The 27,668-nt window shown below is 40.5% G+C and overlaps 1 protein-coding gene across 9 annotated transcripts in view; it reads right to left on the reverse strand.

Moving 5' to 3' along the window:
• CFAP61 (cilia and flagella associated protein 61) overlaps positions 1-27,668 on the reverse strand; it is a 275,850-nt gene that overhangs the window by 164,868 nt on the left and 83,314 nt on the right. For all 9 annotated transcript variants that reach the window (XR_012018154.1, XM_072799837.1, XM_072799842.1 and 6 more), the window contains 4 exons: positions 26,384-26,458; positions 22,485-22,663; positions 20,652-20,691; positions 17,636-17,775 (listed from right to left, as the gene is read on the reverse strand). Coding sequence is in view for 8 of the 9 variants with exons in the window: in XM_072799837.1 (XP_072655938.1) it covers positions 17,636-17,775; positions 20,652-20,691; positions 22,485-22,663; positions 26,384-26,458 (434 nt within the window). In the remaining variant the exon portion in view is untranslated. The remainder of the gene's footprint in view (positions 1-17,635; positions 17,776-20,651; positions 20,692-22,484; positions 22,664-26,383; positions 26,459-27,668) is intronic.

Here is a 27,668-nt window from a genome sequence, read left to right on the forward strand (position 1 = left end):
TAGCAATACATTAATAGGAGGGGACTTTAGTACCCCACTACATTAGTGGATAGATCATCCAGACAGAAAACTAAAAAGGAAACATCAGCATTAAATGACTTATTAGACCAGATGGACTTAATATAAAGATATACAAAACATTCGATCCAAAAGCAGGGGAATAGACATTCTTCTCAACTGCACATGGAACATTCTCCAGAATAGTTTAAATGTTAGGCCACATAATAAATTAATAAATTTAAAGAAATTTAAGAAGATTGAAATCATATCAAACATCTTTCTAACTACAATGGTATTAAACAAGAAAGTTATTACAAGAAGAAAACTGGAAAAATCCTAATACATGGAGATTAAATAAAATAACATGCTGCTGCATAACCAATGAATCAACAAATAAATCAAAGGACAAACCAAAAAATATCTTGAAACAAATGAAAATGGAAATATAACATACTTATATATATAGAATGCAGCAAAAGCAGTTCTTAAAGGAAATTCATAGTGATACAAGCCTAACTCAAGAAACAAGAAAAATCTCATTTAAACAATCTAATTTACACCTAAAGGAGCTAGAAGAAGAACAAAAGAAGCCAAAAGTTAATAGAAGAAAGGAAATAACAAAGATCAGAGCAGAAATAAATGAAATAGAGACTAAAAAAGACAATAGAAAACATCAGTGAAACTATGAGCTGGTTCTTTGAAGAGATAAACAAAACTGAAAAACATTTAGCTAGACTCACCAGGAAAAAAACAGAGGGCTCAAATAAGTAAAATCATAAATGAAAGGGGAGAAGTTACAACTGATACTGCAGAGATGCAAAGAATCACGAGACTACTATGAATAATTACATGCCAACAAATTGGACAACCTAGAAGAAATGGATAAATTACCAGAAACATACACTCTTCCAAGACCAAATAATGAAGAAATAGAAAATCTGAACAGACCGATTACTAGTAAGGAAACTGAATCACTAATTTAAAAAAAAACCTCTAAACAAACAAAAGCTGTCTGGTGGACCAGACAGCTTCACTGGTGAATTCTATCAAACATTCAAAGAAGATTTAATACCAATCCTTGCAAAGTGAAGGAAACAATCAACAAAACTAAAAGGCAGCCTACAGAATGGGAGGAGATATTTGCAAATGACATATCTGATTAAAGGGTTAGTATCCAAAATCTATAAGGAACTTCTCTTCAGGCTCCCCAGGGGGAGCCTGCTTTGCCCTCTGCATGTGTCTCTGCCTCTCTCTGTATGTCTCTCATGAATAAATAAATAAATAATATTTTTTAAAAGGCCACATATTATATAATTCCATTTATAGGAAATGTCCAGAATAGGCAGAAACAGTAGATTTGCTGCCACCAGAGTCTTGTGGTGAAGGAAAGGATGGGGTGACTACTAATAGGTACAGGGTATCCTTTGGGGTGATGAAAATGTTTTGGAACCAGAGAGGAACTCAATAAATATCTAATGAATTATGCAGCCTGCATGCAGATGGCCAGAGAGTTTCCCACATGCTTCTGTCTATGATCCGTGCTACAACAGTTACCAAAAGTGTTATGGAACCAGGGGGGTGAACAGGCACGTGACATTTTCTCCATGTCTCTATTATGCTATCCTTTGCTTTCTGGGATGTGGCATCCTCTCTTTGGCAAGGCTCAGAGGTAGGGCGACCTCATGATCCACTCTGAAAGACCAAGGCTCGTCCTCACCCACAGCAGTTCGCAATAACAGTCAATGGAATATCACAGTGTTTTACTGCCAAGTATTAGAAAAAAAAACAAACATAATTTCTCCAGTTTGTCCATGAAAATATGTTGTTGATTAGAGGGCACAACCATTTTGTGTTGCATTGTGAAACTTTCATCTCTACTATTTATTTTGCCAAAGGGGAGCACCTCATGGTCTTCATGTGTTTCCAGATTTTCACGGGGAGGAATGGGCAATATGTTTGTGCACTACTCTAAAGCTATGCTGTCTGATATGGGAACCTCAAGCCCCATGTGCTACTAGGCAGTTGAAAGGTGGCATCTCTGAATCGAGGCATGCTGTATGTGTAAAATACCCACTGAATTCTAAAGACTTGGTACAAAAAAAAAGAATGTAAAGTATCTTACTGATACTTTTTATAGCAATAACATGTTGAAACAATATTTTGGATATAGGGGCTAAATAATATTACAATTAATTTTACCCAGTTTAAAATTTTTTAATTAATAGAGCTATCAGAATATTTAAAATTACATACGTGGTTCACCCTGTATTTCTCTTCGGCAAGGCTGCTCTCTGTTCCCTAGTGTTTGACTCTGAGAGCAATTTTTCCATTGTTTCTTGCTTAGCTCAAAAAGTCAAATGTAGGTTTACTCTGCAGGTGACTTTTCACCCAGGGCTTTGAGGCAAATGGCCAGTGTGTATATGATTGCTCATACATCAGGTGTGAGGGATGGCAACTTGTTTGTTTTGCCTTTATCTGGAATGAGAGGATGGGGACCTATGGCCAGCAGACAGGAAATACAAATGTGGCAATAGTTACACGGTACTTGCTTTTATACTGCAATTGACAGAAGCACCCAGAAAAAGTAAAAAAATGAATATGCATAAGATCAAGATGTATTCCTAAAAAATCAATTATTAAAGTGGCTTTATTGAGAATGGTTCATGGTTAGTCACAAATACTGATTAAACACCTGCTGCATGTGTGGTGTATTCTGGGTATTGGGAATCCACTGGGGAACAAGACAGGCCACAATTCCAGCCCTTGTGGAGTTGACCTGTTGATTCTAGAACCATCTTCCAAGAAATAATTCTGAAATTTTTTCAAGTTTTAAATGATGTATGAGTTTAGAAATGGACCAGGAATAGGCAGCCCAGGTGGCTCAGTGGTTTAGCGCTGCCTTCAGCCTAGGGAGTGATCCTGGAGACCCAGGATCGAGTCCCACATGAGGCTACCTGCATGGAGCCTGCTTCTCCCTCTGCCTGTGTCTCTGCCTCTCCCTCCCTCCCTCTCTCTCCCTCCCTCTCTCTCTCTCTGTCTCTGTCTCTCATGAATAAAACAATAAAATCTTAAAAAAAAAAAAAAAAGAAATGGACCAGGAGTTATGGAGAACTCACACCGTTGTGTCTCAGTTATAGAAAACTGCGGGATCCCTGGGTGGCGCAGCGGTTTAGCGCCTGCCTTTGGCCCAGGGCGTGATCCTGGAGACCCGGGATCGAATTCCACGTTGGGCTCCCGGTGCATGGAGCCTGCTTCTCCCTCTGCCTGTGTCTCTGCCTCTCTCTCTCTCAATCTCTCTCTCTCTGTGTGTGACTATCATAAGTAAATAAAAATTTTTAAAAAATTAAAAACAAACTGTCGAAAAATAAAACAACTTCAAAACAAAGGTGTAAGGATGTTTAGTGTTTTATTCTCAACACGTGTGATCCTTAATTAAAATGAAATCATCAGGGCAGCCCCAGTGGCACAGCGGTTTAGCGCCGTCTGCAGCCCAGGGTGTGATCCTGGAGACCCAGGATGGAGTCCCACATCGGGCTCTCTGCATGGAGCTTGCTTCTCCCTCTGCCTGTGTGTGTCTGCGCCTCTCTCTGTGTCTCTATGAATAAATAAATAAATAAAATCTTAAAAAAAAATGAAATCATCATAAAATATATATGGATGTCATACATACACACACTGTAAAGGGAGATTGTATTTATGGCTGAATTAGCAAGCAGCTATCTTTATTTCTTAAAATATTTTCAGATAAATCTAAAGATAAAGAAAATTCATTGAAGGTTTATAAAATGATATCAAGCCCTTCCATGGAATGAACTTTTAATGGGCTCAATGGATATCCAAAAAGACACAGTTTATTTTGGCATTTACCAGTCCAAATTAGGCCCAGCAGGGCTGCAAAAGATGGTGGGTCCACTGGAGGTATCTAAATGTAGGCCTATTTTCACCTCTTCACAAGTCTCGAACAAAGAGTTTCTGATCTTCATTTTTTCATGATCACCTTTATGCTAGGCTCTTCCTACTGTCTCATGGTATATAACTGGGAAGGGGAATGCCTACCTCCCTCTACCTGTTCTGCATGTCATCTTGCCCAACTTTTCTAGAAGTGAACTTATATTCAATAACCAGGACAGTTTAACCATTCTTTTGCCAAAGTTTAGGCATGGTTGGTTCTAAAGCCACTTTGAATCAGAGAGACAGATCAGCTTGGACTCTCCTTACCTATTCTTATGGTTTCCTCCATCAAGTTTCCTGGGGGTCCTATGTGGGGCTATCATGTTTCTTAACCCTTCCCCATAGGCCTTCAAGTTCCCAAATCACCTCTCTCTTACACTTTCTGTCTAATGTACTCAAATGCCCAAACCCATGATCCCCCAGGAAATGTCACTTCTCCATGAAGAAATGGTGAAGCCCCTGCCCACTGGTTCCTTCTTGGGGCTTGAAAGTTTGGCAGCCCTGGACCTGCTTGCCAATGAGTTTTTCTTCCTGTCCCATTTTTATACACTCTGACCTCAAAGGTCAGAATTTACAGTGCTGAGACTGTACACATAACAAAATAGAAAATCATATATAAAAGTAGAGGAAAAGGGATTTAACAGTTAATTTTTTAAGCCTTAATTGAATGAATGGTTTTAGACACCTACATGGATATGTGTGCATGGATAGAGCCTTGGAGGATATAGGACAACTTTTTGATGCCAGCAAATGAAACCAAAATGATAGAAAGAAGAAAAAGCTGAGTCTGTCCCAATTCCAAAGGAGTGATCTATGTTAACAGAAACATAAAACAACTTGACAGTCACCCATATTTCAGTTTCAACCAGCCAACCAACAAAGTAAAACAATAACAACAAAATAAAATGTTCTTTTAGGTTCTATTCAAGGAGGCTGATTTAAAAAGCACCAGGTCCATTATCACTAACACACTCTCAATGACCCATGGGCCCAAAATAGGTATAATAGTGACACACTAGAAGAAATGACAACCAGGCACAAGTGAGTCACTGACAGAGAAGCAAATAAAAGAAAAACACTGAGGGGACGAGTCATTTAAAAGCCAGCTACCTAGAGGCATTTGCATTTATGAACAAAGTTGACAACTCGTAGTATGATTTAACTTAGTACGTGTTTATTCTTAGAAAACAATTTCTGGGTGGCTCAGGTCATGATCTCAGGGTCCTGGGATGGAGCCCTGCATCGGGCTCCCTACCGAGTGGGGAGTCTGGTTGTCCCTCTCCCTCTGCTCCTCCCTCCTGCTTGTGCTTGAGCTTGATTGCTTTCTCTCTCTCACTCTCATTCTCGCTCTCTGTCTCAGATAAATAAAATCTTAAAAAGGAAAAGAATTCCCAGTACAATAAGTTTGAAACATATTCCCCCAAATTAAAAATGGCAAACTTCAGAGAAACATGATTTGGAAGGGCAGGAAGATGGAATGGGTGGCGAGTTCATCCAAATGTGTCCTCCACTCACAAATAAACAAGTGGAAGAAAAAGCCTGTATGAAGGCTAAGTTTAGGCAAGCATGAGCAAAAGGAAAAATAATCATTTATCCCATATTCTAACCTTACATTAAGTTTGGAAACTTTCTAGAAATCACTATATGAAGTAAAAAGAGGTAAAAAGTATTTAGTGTATATACATTTATAAGGAAAGTTAACATAAACATATTTACTTTAGAAGTTGGAAGTGAAATGACAGGGAACCTTGGCATGGAATCTGTTGACAGGAGAGGTAAGTATCACTAACAACTGAATGACTGATTTGTTCCAGGGCTCACCAGCATGGCCAGAGGGCAGGTGAGAGACACAAATATAATTTCCCAAGGGAAGAAGAATGAGATTGGGTGGGAGACCAGAACATGAGGTCATGAAATTTAAAGTAACCAAACTTAAGAGCAAGAACAATCCATCCCAAATGTCAAGAGAAGTGAAGCAAAAAATGGAAGAACACAACATATTCTAAAACCAAGGTATAAAAAGAGTAGGTGTCAAGGACCTGTGTGACTCCCCCCTCACCTCCTTCCCCAGGGGACTTCCCTCCATACCCTAAAGCCCAGCACATCATCTTTTCCTCATCTGCTTTATTCTGAGCATTTGCCCTCATCACTTACACACTATGTATTTTATCTCTTCCCTTTGTGTCTTTCTCCTCTAACTAGAATGCAGGCCCCATGAGGGCAAGGACTTCTGTCTGTTGGAGATGCTTCTGCTTGCCCAGCACCTGGAATGAGGGCTGGCACACACCATGCAGTCAACATGATGTACTGGATGAATGAAGGAGGCATGCTGGGGCCTCTGGGAAAGAAAGCACTGGCCTTCAGCCAGCTCCCTCCCTCTCTGCAGTGGTGCAGAGATGTCAGCCCAGAACAGCCGCAGCCATCCTGCCAATGGGACAGCAGCCAGCTGCAGGCTGAAGCTGACACCAGGAAAAGCAGAGTGGAAAAGGGAAAGAAACCCAAAACCCGAAGATTCAAACCCTGAAGTCCGGCCTGTCTCCAGACCTCCCAGTTATACGAGCCTATAAATGCCCTATGCTTGAAGCCATTTTGAGTTGGGTTTTCTTTAATTTCTGACTGGAAGCATTCTCACTGATTATCTACATTTTGAAATCTGAAAACATGGTTTTAGGAAAACTCAGGTTAAGGCAGGGTGTGTATGAAAGAACAAGATTGGGTGGGAAGAGATACGAGAAGTCATCTTCACTTGGTATAAGTAGATAAAATCCCACGCCTGCCATGGTTCATATATTCCCATAAGATCTGGCCCAAGGGTCTATGACAAATATGAAATAAGGCCTTCATGTCCCAACACAACCAGAAATTACCAGATAACAAAGGGTTTAACGTAGCTGTGGCTTACATGGTTCCAGAAAACCTGTATTTGGAGAAGAAGAAGAATCATTATCCTTTCCCACCAAATGATATACATGGCCCCTCCACGTCCTACCACTTCATTTTTGCTGACAGAAAGAAATCTGAAGATTTTTACTTTTACAAAGAGATCCATAATCATACTAATGTTGGTCTTTTCAGAAAGTGAAGTGGCAGCAACGTGAGCTTTCAGAAAGCTGGGAATACTCTTCGCTCTCTGTAGGCCATTTCAGTATAGATGTTTGATGGGAACAATTTCCTTTGGGATAGTAGGGAAAGCTGTATTCATAAAAAACGGAAGTGCTTCCAGCACTTCTCAAACTTCAATGTACATAAAAATCAAGTGGACCATTTGATAACAACACAGATTCCCAGGCAAACACAGTCAGGAGGCCTGGGGCAGGGCTGCGATTCTGCATTTTAGCAAGTTCTCCATGGATGTAGAGGCTGCTGATCCACGGACCGTGCGTGAAGTAGAACTGAACAGCATATGAAATAAGAGTTCCCCTTAAGTAAATTGAGGTAAATCTGACATGGAAAGCAATGTGTTGTGGGGCTAGCAGGGGGGTGGAGGGTGCAAGATGACATGTCTGTGCCAGCCTTGTGGAGCTGCCAGCCACCCCTGGATGGTCTTCTCGACAACAGGGACAAACAAACCCTTGTTAAATCCTTACATACTAAAAGCCCAATGAGCCTGTCACAGATAAGAAGGACATGTGTCACAGAGCTTCACCGCACAGGCCTAGGCCTACAGGGACATCGGTGCTGCCCCCAGACCCCTCCTGTACTCCTGGCTGAGGTGCAGGCATCAGTGCACAGAAGTGACAATAAAAACATCCTGGAATTTTTAGAGAATATTCTGGGAAAGAAGGGGCAGAAAAGGGAAGCCCTGGAAAGGCAGCATCACCTTAGGAAAACTGATGCCAGGGGTTATTTAGAGATGACAGCTGGATTTTGGGGAGGTCACTCCCATACTCACATTTCTGAACCGCATTTTTTAAGATATGAAATTCCTCCAAACTCATACTTTAAAACCAATCATGTTTTAAAAATACAAATATCTCCTAGGGGTAAGAGTGTGAGTTTGTCTTTCCTTCATATTTTGTAGAAACATCTTCAGGCAGGCTTCCTCCTTCTCATCCAATCAAGCTTAGCTGCCTGAAGGGCTTGCAGGGGTTTTTATACATTCACTTGTTGAAGGATATCCTTGTTGCTTTCAGTTTTTTTGTGTTTTTTAAAGCAAGCTCTAGGCCCAGCATAGGGCTTGAACTCACAATCCTAAGCTCAAGAGTCACATGCTCTACTGACCAAGTCAGCTAAGTGCCCTGAGTACAGGGGTTTTTAAAACGAGCAGAGGAATGGGGTGCCTGGGTGGCTCAGTCCATTAAGTGTCTGACTCTTGATTTCAGCTTAGGTCTTGATCTCAGGGCTGTGAGACTGAGCCCTACAGCAGGCTCCACACTCAGCATGGAGAATACTTAAGATTCTCTCTCTCCCTCTGCCCCTCCCCACCCCCGACTTGCATGCCCACACATGCTTATATGTGCACACGTGCTCTTGCTCTCTCTAAAAATAAAAATAATAATAACAATTAAAAAATTTTAAAGCATAGGAAAGAAGGAAGCTTTTGAGATCATATTCCCTGTAGGAGCTTAGCAATCCTGACAGGCAAAACTACCAGGTTTAACATTAAATGTGTGATCTCTCTAAAAAAAGCTCTTTGTGCTTATAATTTAGTTAAAATATAGAATTTTTAAAAGATTTTTAAATTTATTCATGAGAGACACAGAAAGAGAGGCAGAAACATAGAGGTAGAAGTAGGCTCCCTGTGGGGATCCCAATGCAAGACTTGATCCCAGGACCCCAGGATCATGACCTGAGCCAAAGGCAGATGCTCAAACACTGAGCCACCCAGGTGTCCCTAAAATAAATAATTAAAGAAAAAATCTAAATGGCTAAAATCAATAACACAAGAAACAACAGGTGTTAGCAAGGATGTGGAGAAAGGGAAACCCCCTTACACTGCTGGTGGGAATACTAGCTGGTGCAGCTACTGTGGAAAACAGTATGACGTTTCCTCAAAAAAGTAAAAATAGGGCAGCCCCGGTGGCGCAGCGGTTTAGCACCACCTGCAGCCCGGGGTGTGATCCTGGAGACCTGGGATCGAGTCCCATGTCAGGCTCCTTGCATGGAGCCTGCTTCTCCCGCTGCCCCCCCCCCCCCCCCGTCACTCACGAATAAATAAATAAAATCTTTTTAAAAATAAAAATAAAATAAAACTGCCTTACAATCCAGTAATTATACTACTGGGCATTTACCCAAAAGATATAAAAACACTAATTCAAAGGGATACATGCACCCCAATGTTTACTGCAGCATTATTTGCAATAGCCAAACTATGGAAGCAGTCCAAGTGTCCATCGATTGATGAATGAATAAAGATGTAGTATACAATGGAGTATTATATAGCCATAAAAAGAATGAAATCTTGAATGTATAACAACATGGATGGAGCTAGAGCAAAACAGTCAGAGAAAGACAAATACCATATGATTTCACTTACGTGGAATCTAGGAAACAAAACAAATGAGCAAAGAAAAAAAGAGAGAGACAGAAACAAACCAAGAAACAGACTCTTAACTATAGAGAACAAACATATGGTTGCCAGAGGGGAGGCAGAAGGAGGGGTGAAATAGGTGATGGAGATTAAGGAAGGTACTTGTCATGATGAGCAACAATTCCAGGTGTATGGAATTGTTGAATCATTATATTGTACACCGGAAACTAATATGAGGCTATATGTTAACTATTTGGAATTAAAATTAAAATGAAAAAATAAAAATAAAAGGTTTAAGCTTTCTCTAGAAAACCATGGTCTGGTGCCATGTCCACAAAAGGAACATGGTGATGGTGACAAACATGTGGGCTTTGAGGGATGTCTGTCCCCACACAACCAGGAACACATTCTATGTGGAAAGGGATATGGGAACAAGAGGAATAGCACAAAGGAGCTACATGCATGGACAAGCTGAGAAGCAGTGTAGAGTGGCAGCTGGTTGGCTACAAAATTCACAGAGGAACAGAGGAAGGTTATTGATGAGGGTTCAGATGGGAACAGTGACAAAAGATCATGATTTTCTAAGAATACAAAAACTACCTTGGCATGTGAGACTTCAATTTTCCAGAAAGGAACCCAGGTGTACATGACTAGCTCCAACTTCATATGTGAGAGATTTAAAAAAATGAAGCTGACACTGCAAATGGGTACAAAGTAGAAGGAGAAACAAGGGCTTTGCTGTAACCACAGCTAATTTCCAGGCAAGTGTTGAAAGTCTCATTAAATTAAATTAAATTTTTAATAAAAGCAAAATAAGTCATAGCAGAAGAGAGAGAAAAAAGAATATGAATTAAGTAATGAAGCCACTGAGAACAAGGCCATGACTACAGCCAGACCCATAACCCATTCATGACCCTGAGTCATCTGATTTTCCTCCATCTCCAGTGTGTATTTATTCAGAGAGAATCCCAAGTCATAAGGAAATGTCACCAACACACTCTATTTAAGAATGTAGACAACATAAAGTACATTTTAATGAAAGTTCTACATGAGTCATAATAAAAATTTAAATATCAGTATACATAAAAATAACTAGATTTTCTATTATAGAAGTAATGCATGCCCATGATTTTTCAAAAATCAAACAGAAATGAACAACTCAATTTAAAAATACATAAAAGATCTGTACAGATGTTACCAAAGTAGACCTACAAATGGCAAATAGCATATGAAAAGATGCTCAATACCATACATCATTATGCAATTACAAATGAAAACAACAAGTTACCACTACACACCTATTAGAAAGGTGGAAATTCAAAACATTGACAGTACCAAAGCTGGTGAATTTGTGGGGCAACAGGAACTCTCATTCATGCCTCGTGGAAAGCAGAATGGTATGGCCACTTTGGAAGATAGTGTGGTAGTTTACACAAAACTAAACATTCTTACCATATCACTCAAACTTGTGCTCCTTGGTATATACTCAAATCAGCTGAAAACTTACAACCACACAAAGACCTGCACACAAATGTTTATAGAAGCTTTATTCATAATTGCTCAAACTTAAAAGTAACTAAGATGTTCTTCAGTATGTGGATGAATTAATAAACTATGCTACACCTAGACAATGGAATATAATTTAGCACTATAAAAGAAATTAACTATCAAGATATGGATAAACCTTAAAATGTATATTACTAAGTGAAAAAGGCCAATTTGCAAAGGCTACATACTTTATGATTCCAACCATAGGACACTCTGGAAAAGGCAAAACTGGAGACAAAACTTTTTACTAGAAACAGGAAATAGATCAGTGGTTGCCAGAGGTTGTAGGGAAAGAGAGAGGGATGAAAGAGGTAGAGCCAGAAGATTTTTAGAAACTACTCTGTAGGATACTAAAATAGTGGATACAGTCTTTATGTATTTGGCAAAACCCACAGAGTGTACAACAGAAAGACTAAAACCCCAATGTAAACTGACTTTGGGTGGTAATGATATAGGTTCATCAATGGTAATTAATGGCCTAACTCTGGTGCGGGATGTAAACTGATGGAGAGTCTAGGGAGAGAGAGAGAAGAGGTATGTAGGAACTCTCTGTACTTTCTGCTCAGTGTTGCCCTAAGCCTAAAATGGCTGAAAAAAAGGCTATTAATGAAAGAAAAATCAAGCAGCACCAATAAATATAAAGCAAAAAGTAAGTCACCAGCATACCCAACCTCCTGGTTCTGCTCCTCAGGTTAATGAAGTCTTATGTACATGAGATTAGTAAGATTAATTAAGTCCCGTATACATTTCTAGAGCTTCTATATATGTGTGAGATAAAAATTAGACATGATGGGTTCATAGCATTCTTCCCCCACCTTTTTATTTTTATTTTTTTTAAAGATTTTATTTATTTATTTATTCATGATAGACATATAGAGAGAGGCAGAGACACAGGCAAAGGGAGAAGCAGGCTCCATGCCAGGAGCCCGATGTGGGACTTGATCCCGGGACTCCAGGATCACGCCCTGGGCCAAAGGCAGGCGCTAAACCGCTGAGCCACCCAGGGATCTCCCCCCCCCCGACCTTTTTAATAATGGAACCAACTCTGGGCACACATCCAGCCTGTCAGAGACAGACCCTCAGTCTCCCTTGCATCTAGATAGGGCCATGCAACCAACTTCCTGACCATAGACTGTGCACAGAAGTGATGTAAGTTCCATGAAAGAGAAGCATTTCTTCATTTTTCTTCCTATCTTTCTCCATGGGCTGAAAATATGGCTATGTTGTTCTGAGCCAGCTCAAAGCATTCTCATGGAGCAGGAAAAGAGCCTGCTCCATCTAGAAATTTTGTGTGCCATGCCATGGACCCCTTTGATAGTCTGGTGATGCTACACCCCTGTTCAGACTAATGTTTTTAAATATGTAAAATAAAAGATAATGAATTATATTGAAATAAAGTTAACAAAATGTTTGAAAATGTGTGTTTTAGTAACATCTATGCCTCCAAATTAATGCATTACATAACAAGGTCTAGTTAGAATAAACCCAGAGAAATTTCAAAGCAGGATGTGCATACATATTTTGAGATACCTGGAACAACTGTAACATGATATGAAAATATCCATGATTTCTATGGTTACAAAGTCATGGTTTCACAAACACCCCAGAGGCTTGTTGCTTCCATTCACAATGGAAGCATGCACTACAGTTCAATTTGAGGTTAGTAAAATAAAGATGAAGTTTTTCTATCCATCCAGATTCACAGACCCCTTGACTCATTATGCAGATGTTAGGTAAACACGCTTAGTCTACCAAATGAAGAAGCAGTAAGAGAAGGAACCTGGGTGCCCTGTGTAATTTCATGGGGTAAAGGCTGCTGCTCTGCTCACGTCTGCACTACCCTGTGAGAGAGGTAGAGTTTCTGTCTGGCTCAAGCCACTGTGTTTTGGGGTTTCTCTGTTGCTTTGCCTGAAAACATAGTAAAGAGAGCAATAGAGAGCAATATGTGAAGTGGTGATGAGTTGAATTTGGAAGCTAACTGTCTTAGGTTTTTTTTTTTTTTTTTTTTTGAAACAGAAAGAGTGAGCCTGTGAGAGCAGGGTGGAGAGAGGCAAGGGGAGAGGGAGAGAGAGAATCTCAAGCAGATGCACTGTTGTGTGCAGAGCCCAATGTGGGGTTCAATCTCACAACCCAGGGAGATCATGACCTGGGCTGAATCATGAGTTGGACATTTAACTCACTGAGCCACCCAGATGCCCCTAACTGCCTTAGTTTTAATTTGAGCTCTGCCACTTGCTGTTGAGTATTCTTTGGGCTAATTACTTAACCTCTCTAAGTCTGTTTCCTAACCTGTAAGATACGGATGATAATAATGGTACCTAGCTAATAATGTCACTGCACATATTGATACACAGAAAGTGATTAAGAAAGTGACCAAAATACTACAAACCTTCCATACATGTAAGCTATCAGTACTATAACTATTATAGTGTTTACTGTTTGTAGTGTATACTGTTTGACTCCTGGCTTCTCTCACCATCCTAGACATCATTCCATATAGGATATATAAGTTTATTTCTATTTCTTTAAAATCTGCATAGTAATGTGCTGAATAAATATGCCAAAATTCATCTAGCCAGTCTCCAAATACACAGTGATCATTTAGGATGTTTCTCAAAGTTTCACTTAAAAGGCTATTATATGAATTATAGAAAAAGCTCTCTGAAACTACTCCACCAATCCCTTTGTCCTAAGATTTTGCAGCAAGTTTACTGAGATCTTATTTACATTCTATAAAAATGCACTTTTTTATTTTATTATTTTATTTTATTTTATTTTATTTTATTTTATTTTATTTTATTTTATTTTATTTTATTTTTTTAAGATTCTATTTATTTATTCAAGAGAGACACACAGAGAAAGGCAAAGACAGGACCTGTCCCCTGCAGGGAGCCTGATGCAGGACTTGATCCCAGGACCCCGGGATCATGACCTGAGCCAAAGGCAGACACTCAACCACTGAGCCACCCAGATGCCCCCAAATGCACCCATTTTAAATGCACAGTTTGATGAGCTCTATAATACCTTGTAAGAATAAGACTTCATGTATAAGACCTTACCTTGAAAAAGGTAAATTATAGAAAACGCAAACCTGCCCTACGACCCAGCAATTGCACTGCTGGGGATTTACCCCAAAGATACAGATGCAATGAAACGCCGGGACACCTGCACCCCGATGTTTCTAGCAGCGATGTCCACAATAGCCTAACTGTGGAAGGAGCCTCGGTGTCCAACGAAAGATGAATGGATAAAGAAGATGTGGTTTATGTATACAATGGAATATTACTCAGTCATTAGAAACGACAAATACCCACCATTTGCTTCAACGTGGATGGAACTGGAGGGTATTATGCTGAGTGAAGTAAGTCAATCGGAGAAGGACAAACATATGTTCTCATTCATTTGGGAAATATAAATAATAGTGAAAGGAAATAGAAGGGAAGGGAGAAGAAATGGGTAGGAAATATCAGAAAGGGAGACAGAACATGAAGACTCCTAACTCTGGGAAACGAACTAGGGGTGGTGGAAGGGGAGGAGGGCGGGGGGTGGGGGTAAATGGGTGACGGGCACTGAGAGGGGCACTTGATGGGATGAGCACTAGGTGTTATTCTGTATGTTGGAAAATTGAACACCAATAAAAAATAAATTTATTATTTAAAAAAATTCTTGAAAACAAACAAAAAAAAGAAAATGCAAAGCATTGATATTATTTCTATCACACTAATACTGTTCATTTTCTTTGATAGAGATGATCCTGTCCTGAAAGAGCTATGGAGAGCAACTCAACTGTCCTTTTCTTCAGCAATATCCCCAGATTTGTGTCTGACAATGCATCCCTCCTACTCCTGAGCTCCGGGAATAGACCTAAATGATACCAGCCAGCAGCTTCTGGCCCAGTGATGGGTCAGCACAGGACATAATCTGAGCCGACTGATGACAGGCAAACAGACTTTTGTGTTGGGGCTTCTGAACAAAAGTATACCCATCACTCCTTCCCCAAGGGACTTGAAGTGATAAAAGGTCTAAGGCTACCTCACCCATCCTACAACCACAGAGGAACCACTGGTCTGAAAAGGGTCAGCCTGGAAGAGACAGATCAAACAGGGCTAACTAAACCCTCCAGGAAACTAGCATCACCATGGATTCTTCACTGGACTCTGTGTAGTAATAAATTCTCCAGTTACTTAAGCAAATTGGATGGGTTTCTACTACTTGCCAGCAAAAGAATCCTAGGCAGTACTCAAGCTAGGTATAGAATTCCAAATTTTAGGCAACGTAAAGAAGGGAATTAAAAATCATCCCTGATGCTCCTACTACCACCAAGGGTCAATTATTGGCCACTTCTAGTGTTCTAGGCCTCCTTCCCTGGGAGGCAGCCAGGCAGCTCACACAGAGCTCTACATGCTGGGATTTCTTGGGGTGAGCTCTTAGGACCTTCCATCCCTGTAAGGAGTGACAGAAACAGGACAGGACACAGGGAGAGGTCAGACTGCAAGCAGTAGGGTTACAACAAACACTAGCTGATCCCATTGGGAGTTCTGGCCCTGGGAAGACCCTTCAGAATTACCCCTCCTTGAGGCAGGGAGCTAGTGACATTTTATACTGCATGTCCTCCCTCTCCTCCTGCCCAAGACTAGTCCCTAGATGCAGGCTGCCCTTGAGAGGGGCAGGTGTTGGGCAAAACCCTGCTCTTCAGTCCAGGGCAATCTCTTTTCAAGGGGGACTCAGCTTCAAGCTGCTGATGCTCACACATTGCACAGTTAGAAAATGAATTCTTTAGTCTGGAACAAGAGGGGTCTGGGTGGCACAGAATAGTATCACACTTGCACATTTCCTTTTACGCTATTTTATTCATGTGTTTTCTTTCTGTAGAAATTTAAATCATAGGGACCCCTGGGTGGCTCAGTGATTGAGTGTCGCCTTCGGCTCAGGGAGTGATCTTGGGATCCTAGGGATCCCCACATCAGACTCACTGCAGAAAGCCAGTTTCTCCCTCTGCCTATGTCTCTGCCTTGCTCTGTGTCTCTCATGAATAAATAAAACCTTAAAAAAATTTAAGTCATATATTTTTTTAATTTTTTATTTATTTATTTATGATAGTCACACAGAGAGAGAGAGAGAGAGAGAGGCAGAGACATAGGCAGAGGGAGAAGCAGGCTCCATGCACCGGGAGCCCGACATGGGATTCAATCCCGGGTCTCCAGGATCGCGCCCTGGGCCAAAGGCAGGCGCTAAACCACTGCGCCACCCAGGGATCCCTTTAAGTCATATTTAAATGCTGCTTTATATTTTGGTATGAGCCTAGCATTACAATTCTGAGAATTTTCCAATCATTAAATATTCTGTAAGTGAGGGCAGCCTGGGTGGCTCAGTGGTTTAGCGCCGCCTTCAGCCCAGGGCCTGATCCTGGAGACCCGGGATCGAGGCTCCCTGCATGGAGCCTGCTTCTCCCTCTGCCTGTGTCTCTGCCTCTCTGTCTCTCTCTCTCTCTCTGTCTCTCTCATGAATAAATAAAATCTCTTAAAAAAATAAAATAAATATTCTGTAAGTGAATTGCAGAGTTATAATTCCTTCATATAGTTACCATAAAGTATTTAAACATTCTCTTACTATTGGACATTTATAGTATTTCCAATATCTTTAATTCTCATGTATAAATTTTTGTTTGTATCTTTGCAACCAGTTTTTAAGATATATTTCTAAGAGTGAAATTAAAGGGTTGAAGGATATGAACCACTGGCAACATTCTGGCCAAACTGCCCTTTGGAACTTCATGTCAATTACAGTCCAATGACTGCTACATTTGTCTCATTAGAATTGAATGTTTCTCTATTTTATATCTTGCCAATTGATCGAAAATGATGTCTCATTCTTGTTTTGGCTTCCTTTCCCCCAATGAATGATAAATTTTAAGAGCTTTTTTTTTTCTTAACTTCCTTTTTTTTTTTTTTAAGATTTTATTTATTTATTCACGAGAGACAGAGAGAGAGAGAGAGAGAGGCAGAGACACAGGCAGAGGAAGAAGCAGGCTCCATGCAGGGAGCCTGACGTGGGACTCGATCCCCAGTCTCCAGGATCACGCCCTGGGCTGAAGGCGGCACTAAACCACTGAGCCACCAGGGCCACACAATTTTAAGAGCTTTAAATATCCATTGTTTTTTGTTTGTTTTTCTTCATATGTAAACAGTGTGGCCATTTTTTGGGGGGGGGTCAGTTTTTCTATTTTGGTATCAAATGGTCTTTTATTGACAAAAAATATCTGACTGGACAAGCAACTTCTCAATATGACTCTTTCCCTAAATGTATTGGTTAAACTCACTCGATCAAGCCCTCCACCAATAAAATTTTTTTTTTTTTTTTTTTTTTTTTAAGATTTATTTATTTATTCATGAGAGAGAGAGAGAGAGGCAGAGACACAGGCAGGAGGAGGGAGAAGCAGGCTCCATGCACCGGGAGCCCGACGCGGGACTCGATCCTGGGTCTCCAGGATCGCGCCCTGGGCCGAAGGCAGGCGCCGAACCGCTGCGCCACCCAGGGATCCCCTCAATAAAAAAAAATTTTTAAAATAAATCTTTCAGTTAAAATGGTAGCAAGCTCCTTGTTCCATTCTCTCTCTCTTTTTTTAATTTCATGGATTTTCTTTTGGCCAAATGTATGTCCACTTACTTGAGCAATCCAGCCCGATGGAAGACATAGAGATCCTGCTCCAGAGTACAGTTGTTGAAGGGCACAATCTTCACGAAGTTCTGGATGAGGGCAAACTCAGGGGTGAGGTGTGGCAGAGAAATGATGCAGAAGTTCTTGTCCTAACATGATTGGCGACCAGGGCACACCGGAAAATAGGGAGTAAAATGTGTAAAGGACAGGGTATTCAAGTTCAACTTTCTGATAATTTGGAAAGTGATCATATGAAATTCAAGTGGATGAGGAATTATAAGCATATGGAGAAAATCTCTGCAAGTCTGACTGAAACCTAAATAAATGAGTATTGTAAACAATGGGACCCATTCGGCATAGCTCTTTTGTGGAAGTCATTTTTGAAAGTAAAGTCCTTTGTGCTGGCAAATTTGCTTGCACCCTGAAGGAAATGAGGCAGCACTGTGTCATAGTCAAGGCTCTAGGCTTGCTAAGTGACAGAGCACCAGCCTTGGTCCCCTCTTCTGGGATGAGAGGCTTGTGCTCCAGGCCTTTCTTCTCTAAAATCCTGTATTATATGTGAATGGACATCCATATTTTATCATGACATGATCTCATTTAGGTGAACAGATCTAAGGATGTGTTTAACCTGGGAAGTGTGCTTAGTTAGTAGGCAAAGGAGGATCCAAATGTCCTCAGAATTGCCACTTACCCCTGGGATCTGCATTGCCCAAAGTGGGAACCAGCAGCCACATCTGGATACTGGGCATTTAAGAATGTGGCCTGGTGTGACTGGGGAACTGAGTTTTTTATTTTACTTCATTTTAATTAATTTAAAATTTAAATTAAAAACTGATACTCAATTCAGTTATTGGAAAAGTTCTATGTATGTTGGAATAACTTGAGTATATGAATCTACTTATTCAACTGTAAATTTTACGAAATCTAAACACATATCATATATTTTTGATGAAAATGTAGCATTTATATTGAAATGTGCTACAGGTGTAATATACATTTTAGATTTCAAACACTGGGAAAAGGAATGTTAAATATCTCGATAACTTTTCATACTGATTACATGTTAAAATGATTAAATTTGGGCCATATTCAGTTAAATAAAATGTATTATTAAAATTGATTTCATCTCTGTGAAATCACTTTTTTAAACTTTTTTTTTTTTAATGTGGCTGCTAGAATATTTAGAATTACTTATGTGGCTTAAATTTGTTGTCTATGGAACAGTGCTGTCCTAGATGTTGTGTTCCAAACTTTGCACTTGACCCCCTGCCAGGTGCCTGCAGGAACCGCCTGCTCCTCCCAGAGCTAATTTGTCCCTTTGGGATCTCGCCTCCTCCTGAACCCTGTGAAGGCATCACTTGTGCTAATCCACAACCCTGGGGACATTTGGGCAAACCAAAGAAGTGAATCATTGTTTGACCTTATCTTCCTTCTTTCTAGCAAAATAACACAGCTCCTTTTGGGGAACTTGAAAGTCACGTTGTTGAAAATATTCAAGTTGAAAACAAGGAATCTGTACCAAGTCTCAGTGGTACCTCAATTGTCTTCCTTCCCCACTTTTCTTCTCTCCAGTAAAGTGATAAGAAATTGATTAGAATCTCCATCCCTTTACAACAATGAAACAAAAATAGAGGAAGAGGACAGGAATGGAGGATGTTGTTTGCACTGGTCTGTTTGCCTGGGGCAAACCAAACATATTGTAGTAGGTTGAATGCCGCCTACACATCAGGGATTGTGTTGGGCAATGGCAACCAGATAATCAGCCACAAATTCCTACTTTCCTACTATCAAAAAAGCAATACAATGGTTTGGTTTCCTCTGGGAGGAGGAGACCAAAATGAATTGCTTTGACTCAGATTTGAAGGATTTAAGGATGAATAATAAAGATATTTTGTTCCTCTCTCCTTAGATCCTGAAATAAAATAGAATTCAACTGTAAAAGTATGTCTTTTACCTTTTCAAAGCCAGCACTGTTTTTGTCATGCTGAAGATCTGCCTTTACATGGACTTCAAAATAGGAATGAATTTAAATGTAGGGAAATTACTTTGGTGCATCTCTGAGGGAACTGGCTTTGTAAATCCTACCTTAGGGTAATCTACATTGCTTTATGAGCTTAAAAATGCCTTAAAATTAATCCCAAAAAATTACAATGGAGAACATTATTTCAAGTCTTCATTATTTTAACAAAATGAGGAAATACAACCTATGATCACATAGGCTTCAGGAAACATAATTAGACCATATTTGTTTTTTGCCTCAGTAGAAAGAGGATCAGGAAAAATAAGACGATAGATATTTTGCTTGAATTAACCAACTGAAGAAGTCTAGTCACTGACTTAGGCGAGGCATGGAAAAAAGTCTTTATAAAAATCCATGTGTTCCTCAGTTGTCTTCCTTCCCCACTTTTCTTCCCTCCAGGAAAGTGATAAGAAATTGATTAGAATCTCCATCCCTTTACAACAATGAAACAAAAATAGAGGAAGAGGACAGGAATGGAGGATGTTGTTTGCACTGGTCTGTTTGCCTGGGGCCCATTCACCAAACATATTGTAGTAGGTTGAGTGCCTCCTACACATCAGGGATTGTGTTGGGCAATGCCAACCAGAAAGTCAGCCACAAATTCCTACTTTCCTACTATCAGAAAAGCAATATAATGGTTTCAGAATTCTTTGAGCCAATGTAAGCTATAAAGTCAGATAGCAGTCTAATCCACTTTTGTGTCATTTCTGACATTTTCATGTACTACCAGCATTCTATTAGTGATTTGATTCTACTAAAAAAACTGTTAAGGCTATCCTTAAAAGAAATTATACATTGAAAGGGAACTATTAAAACAGCAATGACAATATTTTTAAGAGTTCACAGTATGTCACTCAACCTTATTTTTCAGAACACAGAAGCAATTAAAACCTCAACATTCATAACAATATACATGTTTGGAGAGTGAATATGGCATTTTACTTTTCTGTAACTTTTTTAGCTCACAAAACCAATTATGTTACTCAAAATTCAGCATGTACTTACAGGAAAAAGACTGAAGACAAAATTCATAAAGTCCAGTGACCTGTAAACAAGACAGTAAGCATTGTCACTGACGTGCAAGCAAAAAGGGCATCAATCTATATTTAAGGAGATTGATGGTTTTCTTCCTGTCAGGTAGTGACAGCCAACCACTAGTTGGAATTTATGTTTAGCTGAACATTAATCAAGTAGCAGAAAGTCATAAGCTTCATATTTCAGTAATGAAGTATTTTTCTATAACTAAAGACATTATTATAGCAATTAATAATTTGTATATTCAAAGAGCAAGATACTCATTATGACACATTGTGACACTCCCTTTTGTTAGAGCTTTTTGGGGAGATATGGGTATATTATAAGCAGCTCTGATCTTTTTATCTTTTTCATGCATGAGATCTTCTGGCCAGCTGTGGATGTATAGTCACAGGCAAACCATAACGGATCATCGAATTTCTGTCTGAAAATTCAAAAGTCATACTCTAAGCACAATCATATCTGAATGCACAGGGAAAAATAAATACACACAAGAAATCTAGGAGGGCTTATAGGCTTTTTAGATGTCTGTAATATAAGTAAAATAAAGATTTCCCTTTTCAACTTCCAGGATTTCCAAAGAAATTGAAAACTTAAGAGGAGAAGAGTACAAATAAAACATAATTCTAAGTGAGATTGGAAGACTGGGAATATGTTTAAATACATTTTCTAAGAAAGAAATGTCCGGGAGCACTCTTGGTCATCTAAAATATACTCCAGAACCCTGGTCTATCAAAATGGGGCAGTTTTATCCTTTTCCAGATTATCTTGTGAATAAAATGGTGGAGTAGGTGGGAATTCTAAAGGAGATGCGAATCTAGGCATCGAGGTCAAAGGTCCACTTCCAGACTATAGATGGGAGTATGCACTGAACACACGGAGATAGGAAATGGGGAGATTGAGTGGTCTGGTGGGCACCCAGGCTTTGTCTGGCTCCATGCCTCCTTCTTCTAGCAGTTGCCACAGATTGTTGTTCAGTCCCACTAACCCCCTCTCAGATTACTTTTGGGTAAGGTTTCAGCCCCAAATCTGGAGGGGAGCATGAGACAAAGGACTAAGCTATCACCATGGCCTGGCCTGGCCCCATCTATCAGCTCAGGAATGAGCACACAGTCTTATCAGGTCTGATGGAGCTTTAGCTAGAAAGCCAGCCTCAAACCATAAAGAAGTCCTCACTAGCTTCTGGTACACAGCCCGAGCTCACTATCTATTTTTTCGGCCCTCATAAAGTATACTCCTCTGAGAATGGGGCCAGCAGCAAGGAACCAGAGGTTAGGAGGTAGAGAGAGAAACCTGGAACTTGATGGGATTATCTTGAATCAAGCCACATTGAAAATCAATCCCATCAGTGCACTTATCCTTTGTTCTATGAAGTGATTATTCCGTTTTTTAAAAGCCATTTCAGTTGGATCATCTGATACCTGCAACTAAAAGACTCCAGACAAGCAACCACTTAACTCCACATCCTCCCCCCAAAATGCAAACTTTAGAGAATGGAGAGCAGCATGTGGTTACAAAAGTGATGATTTCCCAAATCCCCAACTGTTACACAGGTGAGTCAAAATATGGGCAGTCCGGTTCTGCAGCCCTTGCCCAAATTATATTATTCTGAGACCCTCTGGGACTGGGTCTCAGAAATCTCTACTTTAAAGAAAAAAACAAACAAACAAACAAACAAACAAACCCAGGAGATTAAAATGCAAGGCCTGGTTTGGAAACCATGGGCTCCCCAAGATTAAAATGTTAGGCTGCCACTGCTGTAAGAAAAGTCTTCCTGCCATGGTACCTGGGATCAGTACTTGCCTTGCTTCATATTTCTCCTCGATACAAAAGAGCTGAATACAAAAAGCAGCTGAGGCTCCCTTATAGGTGGGGCGGAAGTAGCTGGTCTCCTTGGGCAGCAACATGGATGCCAAGCTCGAATAGCTGCCATCGCAGTCTGTGTCGCCCACAGTGGACTGCTGGCTGAATTTTTCTATGTCCTAGAGCAAGGAGACAGGAGGATCCAAGTGAAAATCCTATTCATCTTCTGCAATTTAATGGGCTAGTGGTTGTATCATCTCTACATTATATGGTCTCCCTAGGACAGATGTTATAGTCTCACCTGAAACAAATAATCCTGAGCCAGGCCTTTTAATGAAATATTCAAAATTTATAAAGGGATTGAAAGAAGTCCTCACATGAAGGTCAGAAAACAAATGGTTTTGTTGGTCTTTCATATAGGATCCATATTTCAACTGCAACACTCCGTACAAGTTAGAGTATGGTTGTATTATGCACATAGCAATTCCATAGGCAGAACACCTCTGTCTCCCAGTGTTTTCACTGTGATTTTGGGCTATAAAAATTTTTGGATCTTGGAACTATTTGGGCAGTTGGTGATGAGGTGGAGCCCAGGGAGGTCCAATTGGCGAGACCTTTTAGGGGCATCTGAGAAGGTGTTCTAGCTCAGTACAGGAAAAGGATTCATTCTGAGATCCTTTTCTTTTATTATTTTTTTTAAGATTTTATTTATTTATTCACGAGAGACAGAGACACAAGCAGAGGGAGAAGCAGGCTCCATGCAGGGAGCCTGATGTGGGACTCGATCTAGGACATAGAAAAATTCAGCCAGAGTCTTCAGGATAAGGCCCCGGGCTGAAGGTGGCGCTAAACCGCTGAGCCACCCTGGCCGCTCATCTCAGAGTTCTTTTAATCCAAACATTAAATCCAAACATTTAATCAAACACTAAAATACTATCAGCACTAAAACCTTAAAAAGAAAATCTGGAGTCCCCTGTCCCTCCAATTCCTCTTCCCATGGGCTAGCCCTTTCAACTTTCTCATTTCTTTGGTATTTACTCTCACGTTTCTGAATATGTGCTATAGCTCTTGGAGACTGTGATAGGCACAACAGTGGCCCCTCAAATGTACATGGCCCAGTCCCCAGAACCTGTGAATTTTACAGAGCAACAGGGACTTTGCAGAGGTCATTAAGTGAAGACTGTAAGAGAAGGAGATTATCTTGGATTATCTAGGCAGGCTCAATATAATCAGAAGGGTCCTTGTAAAAAAGAGGCAGGAAGGTCAAGGACTGGAAGATACTATGTTACCAGCTTTGAAGATGGAGGAGGTATCACATGCCAAGGAATACAAGTGGCTTCCAGAAGCTGGCAGAGGCAAAGGGATGGATTCTCCCTTTGAGCCTCCAGAATGAACAGAGTCCTACCTGCACCTGGATCTTAGCATCGGTGCAGCTAGGGGTTTCTCACCCCCAGAGCTGTATAATGATAAATTCCTGTTGTTTTAGCCACTAGTTTTATGGTAATTTGTTACCATAGTGATAAAAAAAATTAATACAAAGACCTGGCTTCTGGCATTTGGAGAACATGGTGGGAGGAGAGGATAGGGGTTTCTCCATTTGAAACGGAGAGTTCCACTTACTTTTGTGTATTCTGCTTTCCCTTTTACACAGCCTCACACAGTGCAGGCTGAACCTGAATGTGGAGCTGCTTCTGTTCCATTGATAAAGAGAACAACCATCTGGTTATTTCACTTGAGAGCAGTAGAGGAGCCAGGTGCTTTCTGCAGGGACTCTAGTGTCCCCAACACTACATAGCAGACTGTCAGATCCCTCATTTCAGCCCCATCCTCACCCTGCCTTCCGGAAGCCCCAGGCTCTAGGCCTTTTGTGGACACAGGGAGAGAGGGCACTGCTTTCTGCTAGTCCCTTCCCTCACAGTACTACTGGACTTTCTCCTTTCTCCACTGTGCTAAGCCAGTGTAAACTCTTCCATCGATTTTCTTCATTCTCAACATTTTGAAAGGGCTCACTTTCTAATATCTCCTCTCCTAGTCTTGTTTTCTTTGTGGATTTGTGCCCTTCTTATTGCTTTATTGTCATTTCCATGATTTTTTTTCCATAAAGGAGAGGAGATAAACATAGGACATCAAATCCACCTTGTTGACCCACATGCCCTCTGGGGTTCCAGTATGTCTAATGAAGCAGGGACCATCCTGTCCCCTCCTCCACATCCACATTCTGCTTTGGGGCCCTATAGGAATAGCTAGCTACCTATTAGAAATAGAGCCTGGCTTGCCCTCTGCTCCATGCCTTTCTCTCCTCCCTGGAGCCTGACGTGGTAGTGCCCTGGTGTGGGTGTTCTCAGAGGCAAACTCTGAGCTAAGTTCATTTGGGGAGAGATGCCAGGAAATTCTGCAAGGTGAGTGGGAAAGGGAGGCAAGGAAGGAAAGACGCTAATGCAGAGTGTCCCACTCAGTCCCAAAGATCCCTGGGACACTCTGAAGAATACATTTCAGAGCCGTCCCACCTAAGAGGCAAAGAAACTAGGGTAGTGATTCTCCAACTCCCTTCAGTCATTTTCTGATGGCTGGTCTCCAAATATTCTGACCTGCCTACAGGCACAGCATCAGAGAAAACCCAGGCACCTGAAGTCATCGACCTTAGGAGCTGAGCAATGAACAGTGCCAGAATGATATGGGTGGGGCTCCAAGGCATATGCTAAAGTGAGATTCAGAAAATGGACCCATGCCTGCCCGATGCACTCTCTTCCTAGCTGCACATCCTGCTCCTGATTGTATGATCTCTCCTGTCCTCCACACACTTTGCCCAGGAGGGCAGATCCTGCTTCAAGGGTGAAGTCTGCCTCCAGCCAGGTGTGTACACTGAATTCAGTAGGGGAAATAGGAAATCCACTTGTTACAGGTCCATGCTTTGTTCTCCAGTTCAGCTTTAGCCAAAATAAAGTGGCACCTTTATCCTTAGCTGACTTTTGTGAAGACTTCCTAATTGTTCAGAATCTGGAGAAGGAAAAGGTACCAAAATCTGGCCCTCTCCCAGAATTCTGATGTCTGGGATTAGTGTTCAGTTAATGTGTCCCAGGACCTCTATGGAGATGACTCAGCCTCCTGTTCCTTCAAGGGCTCTCCAGACTTCTCAGGTTGAATCCCAAATCTGTAAGAGGTGCTGGGGAATCCACTAAAAGCTCAGAACTGTGCTCACCACTGGGAAATGAGAGTCTGATCATGTGAATCTCCCACTTTAAATTTTCAAAGCCTTCCTCTGCTCCTTAGGAAAAAATCAAAATCCCAAGCAGGGTCCACAGAACCCTGCCAAACTACCTGAATCCTTAGGTTTCTAGCAGGAAACAGAGGGTGCATTCTAATAGAGCAGACAAAGGAGGTTTGACAAAGGACCACACGTAAAAGTGGGAGAAGGTTAAAGAAGGGAAACCAATAAAGGAAGATGCTACCACCCCTGAATCTGTAACAGGAGGGAGCAGTTACTGGAACCTGACATTCACATATGAATGAATAATACATACAGGTGTACAGGAGAGCATATATGTGTGCCAATGACACACACAGTTAGAGGAGACTCTTACAGATCTCTTGCCCCTACAAAGTGTTTTCTTGCTGGACAATGGGAAGTGGAGGAAAAACTATTTACTGAAGTCGCTGCAAAGAATTCCTGTAGAAAATATAACCTCTAGGACCAAGCTGTACAAGGGATACAGAATAAAGGATTTCTCAGTGGAGGAAGATTTCATTGAGGGAGGCTTTGTGGAGTAGGTGCTAAAGAAGGCAGCAGTTGTAAACTAAGAGAAAGAGGCAGGGGAGGCCTGGAGGAGGACCAAGCACACCAACATTCAGCATACAGTAGAGAACCTCTTGGGGCCAACCGGGCAGCACATAAGCCCTACCTCCATTTCACTACTGTTTCCGCTTTGGACTGCTGAGAAAAGATCGTCAACTGGGGCTTCATCTGTAATTCTCCCCTGCAAATGACAAAGGCAAGACATTTAATCAACATCTGCAGTGATTTAGATCCTGGTTCTGTGGCTTAATGACTTGGGAAAGTCATGGAGTCCCAGTGGCCTCATCTGTAAAAAGGACTAAGAGCAGCAAGGTTGTTATGAGGATAAAATAAGAACAGATAAAATATGTTTCAGAGAAACATATAGCTAATCTTTTTTAGCTTGTTAATATGGTAACAATTCCTCATTCTCTGTAAATGTCAGTTATTCCTTTATTATTCTTATTCTTCTGTGTAACTTAAAGCTGCACTAAGTTTTTTCCAACTGCTTTATTGCAGTATAATTGACAGTAAACTGCATATATTCCAAGTATACTTTTCGAAAACTTTTAACCTAGGTATGCACCCATGAAAATATCACCATCATAAAAATAATGAACACATACATCACTCCCCAAAGCTTCTGTGTTTCTTGGTGCCTCTCTCTCTTCACCCTATACCACTCGATCAACCACACACAAATGATTATTGGCTTTTTGTCACTATAGATTATAGGCTGAGTCTATTTCTGGATCTTCTATTCTGTTCCATTAATCTATCTGTTGCCCTTGGCATCATTATCACAGGGGCTTAACGACAACTATACAGTAAACCTTGAAATCAGTAGTATTAGTCCAACAACTGTTCTGTTCCAAAGTTGTTTTGGCTATTCTAGGTCCTTTCCATATGAATTTGGAATCAATTTTTTCAATTTCCAGTCAAAATTCCCTGAAATTTTGACTGGAAATGCATTGGTCAGTTTGGGAAGAACTGACCCATTGACAATATCAAATGTTCAAAACCAGGAACAGGAGGTATCTCTCCATTTATTTAGATCTCATTTCATTTCTCTCAGAAATGTTTTGTGGTTTTCAGTGTACAAGTATTGAAAATCTTTTGTCAGATTTATCTCTTAGTATTTTGTATATTTGTACTATTGAAAATGGTATTTATTTCCAGTTGTGATTGTTAATTGTTATTACACAGAAATAAAATTGAACTTCACATATTAATTTTGTATATATTAGCAACTTGCTAAATTATTTATTAGTTCTAGTAGCTGTTTTGTAGATTCTAGATAAGTATGTTATCTGCAAATAAAGGACAGTTTTAATTCTTCCTTTCCAATTTGGATGCCTTTTATTTCTGTTATCTTTTTCCACAGGCTTGAACTTCTAGGATAATTTTAAATA

This window comes from Canis lupus, chromosome 26 (assembly GCF_048164855.1).
Source record: "Canis lupus baileyi chromosome 26, mCanLup2.hap1, whole genome shotgun sequence".
NCBI classification, from domain to species: domain Eukaryota; kingdom Metazoa; phylum Chordata; class Mammalia; order Carnivora; family Canidae; genus Canis; species Canis lupus.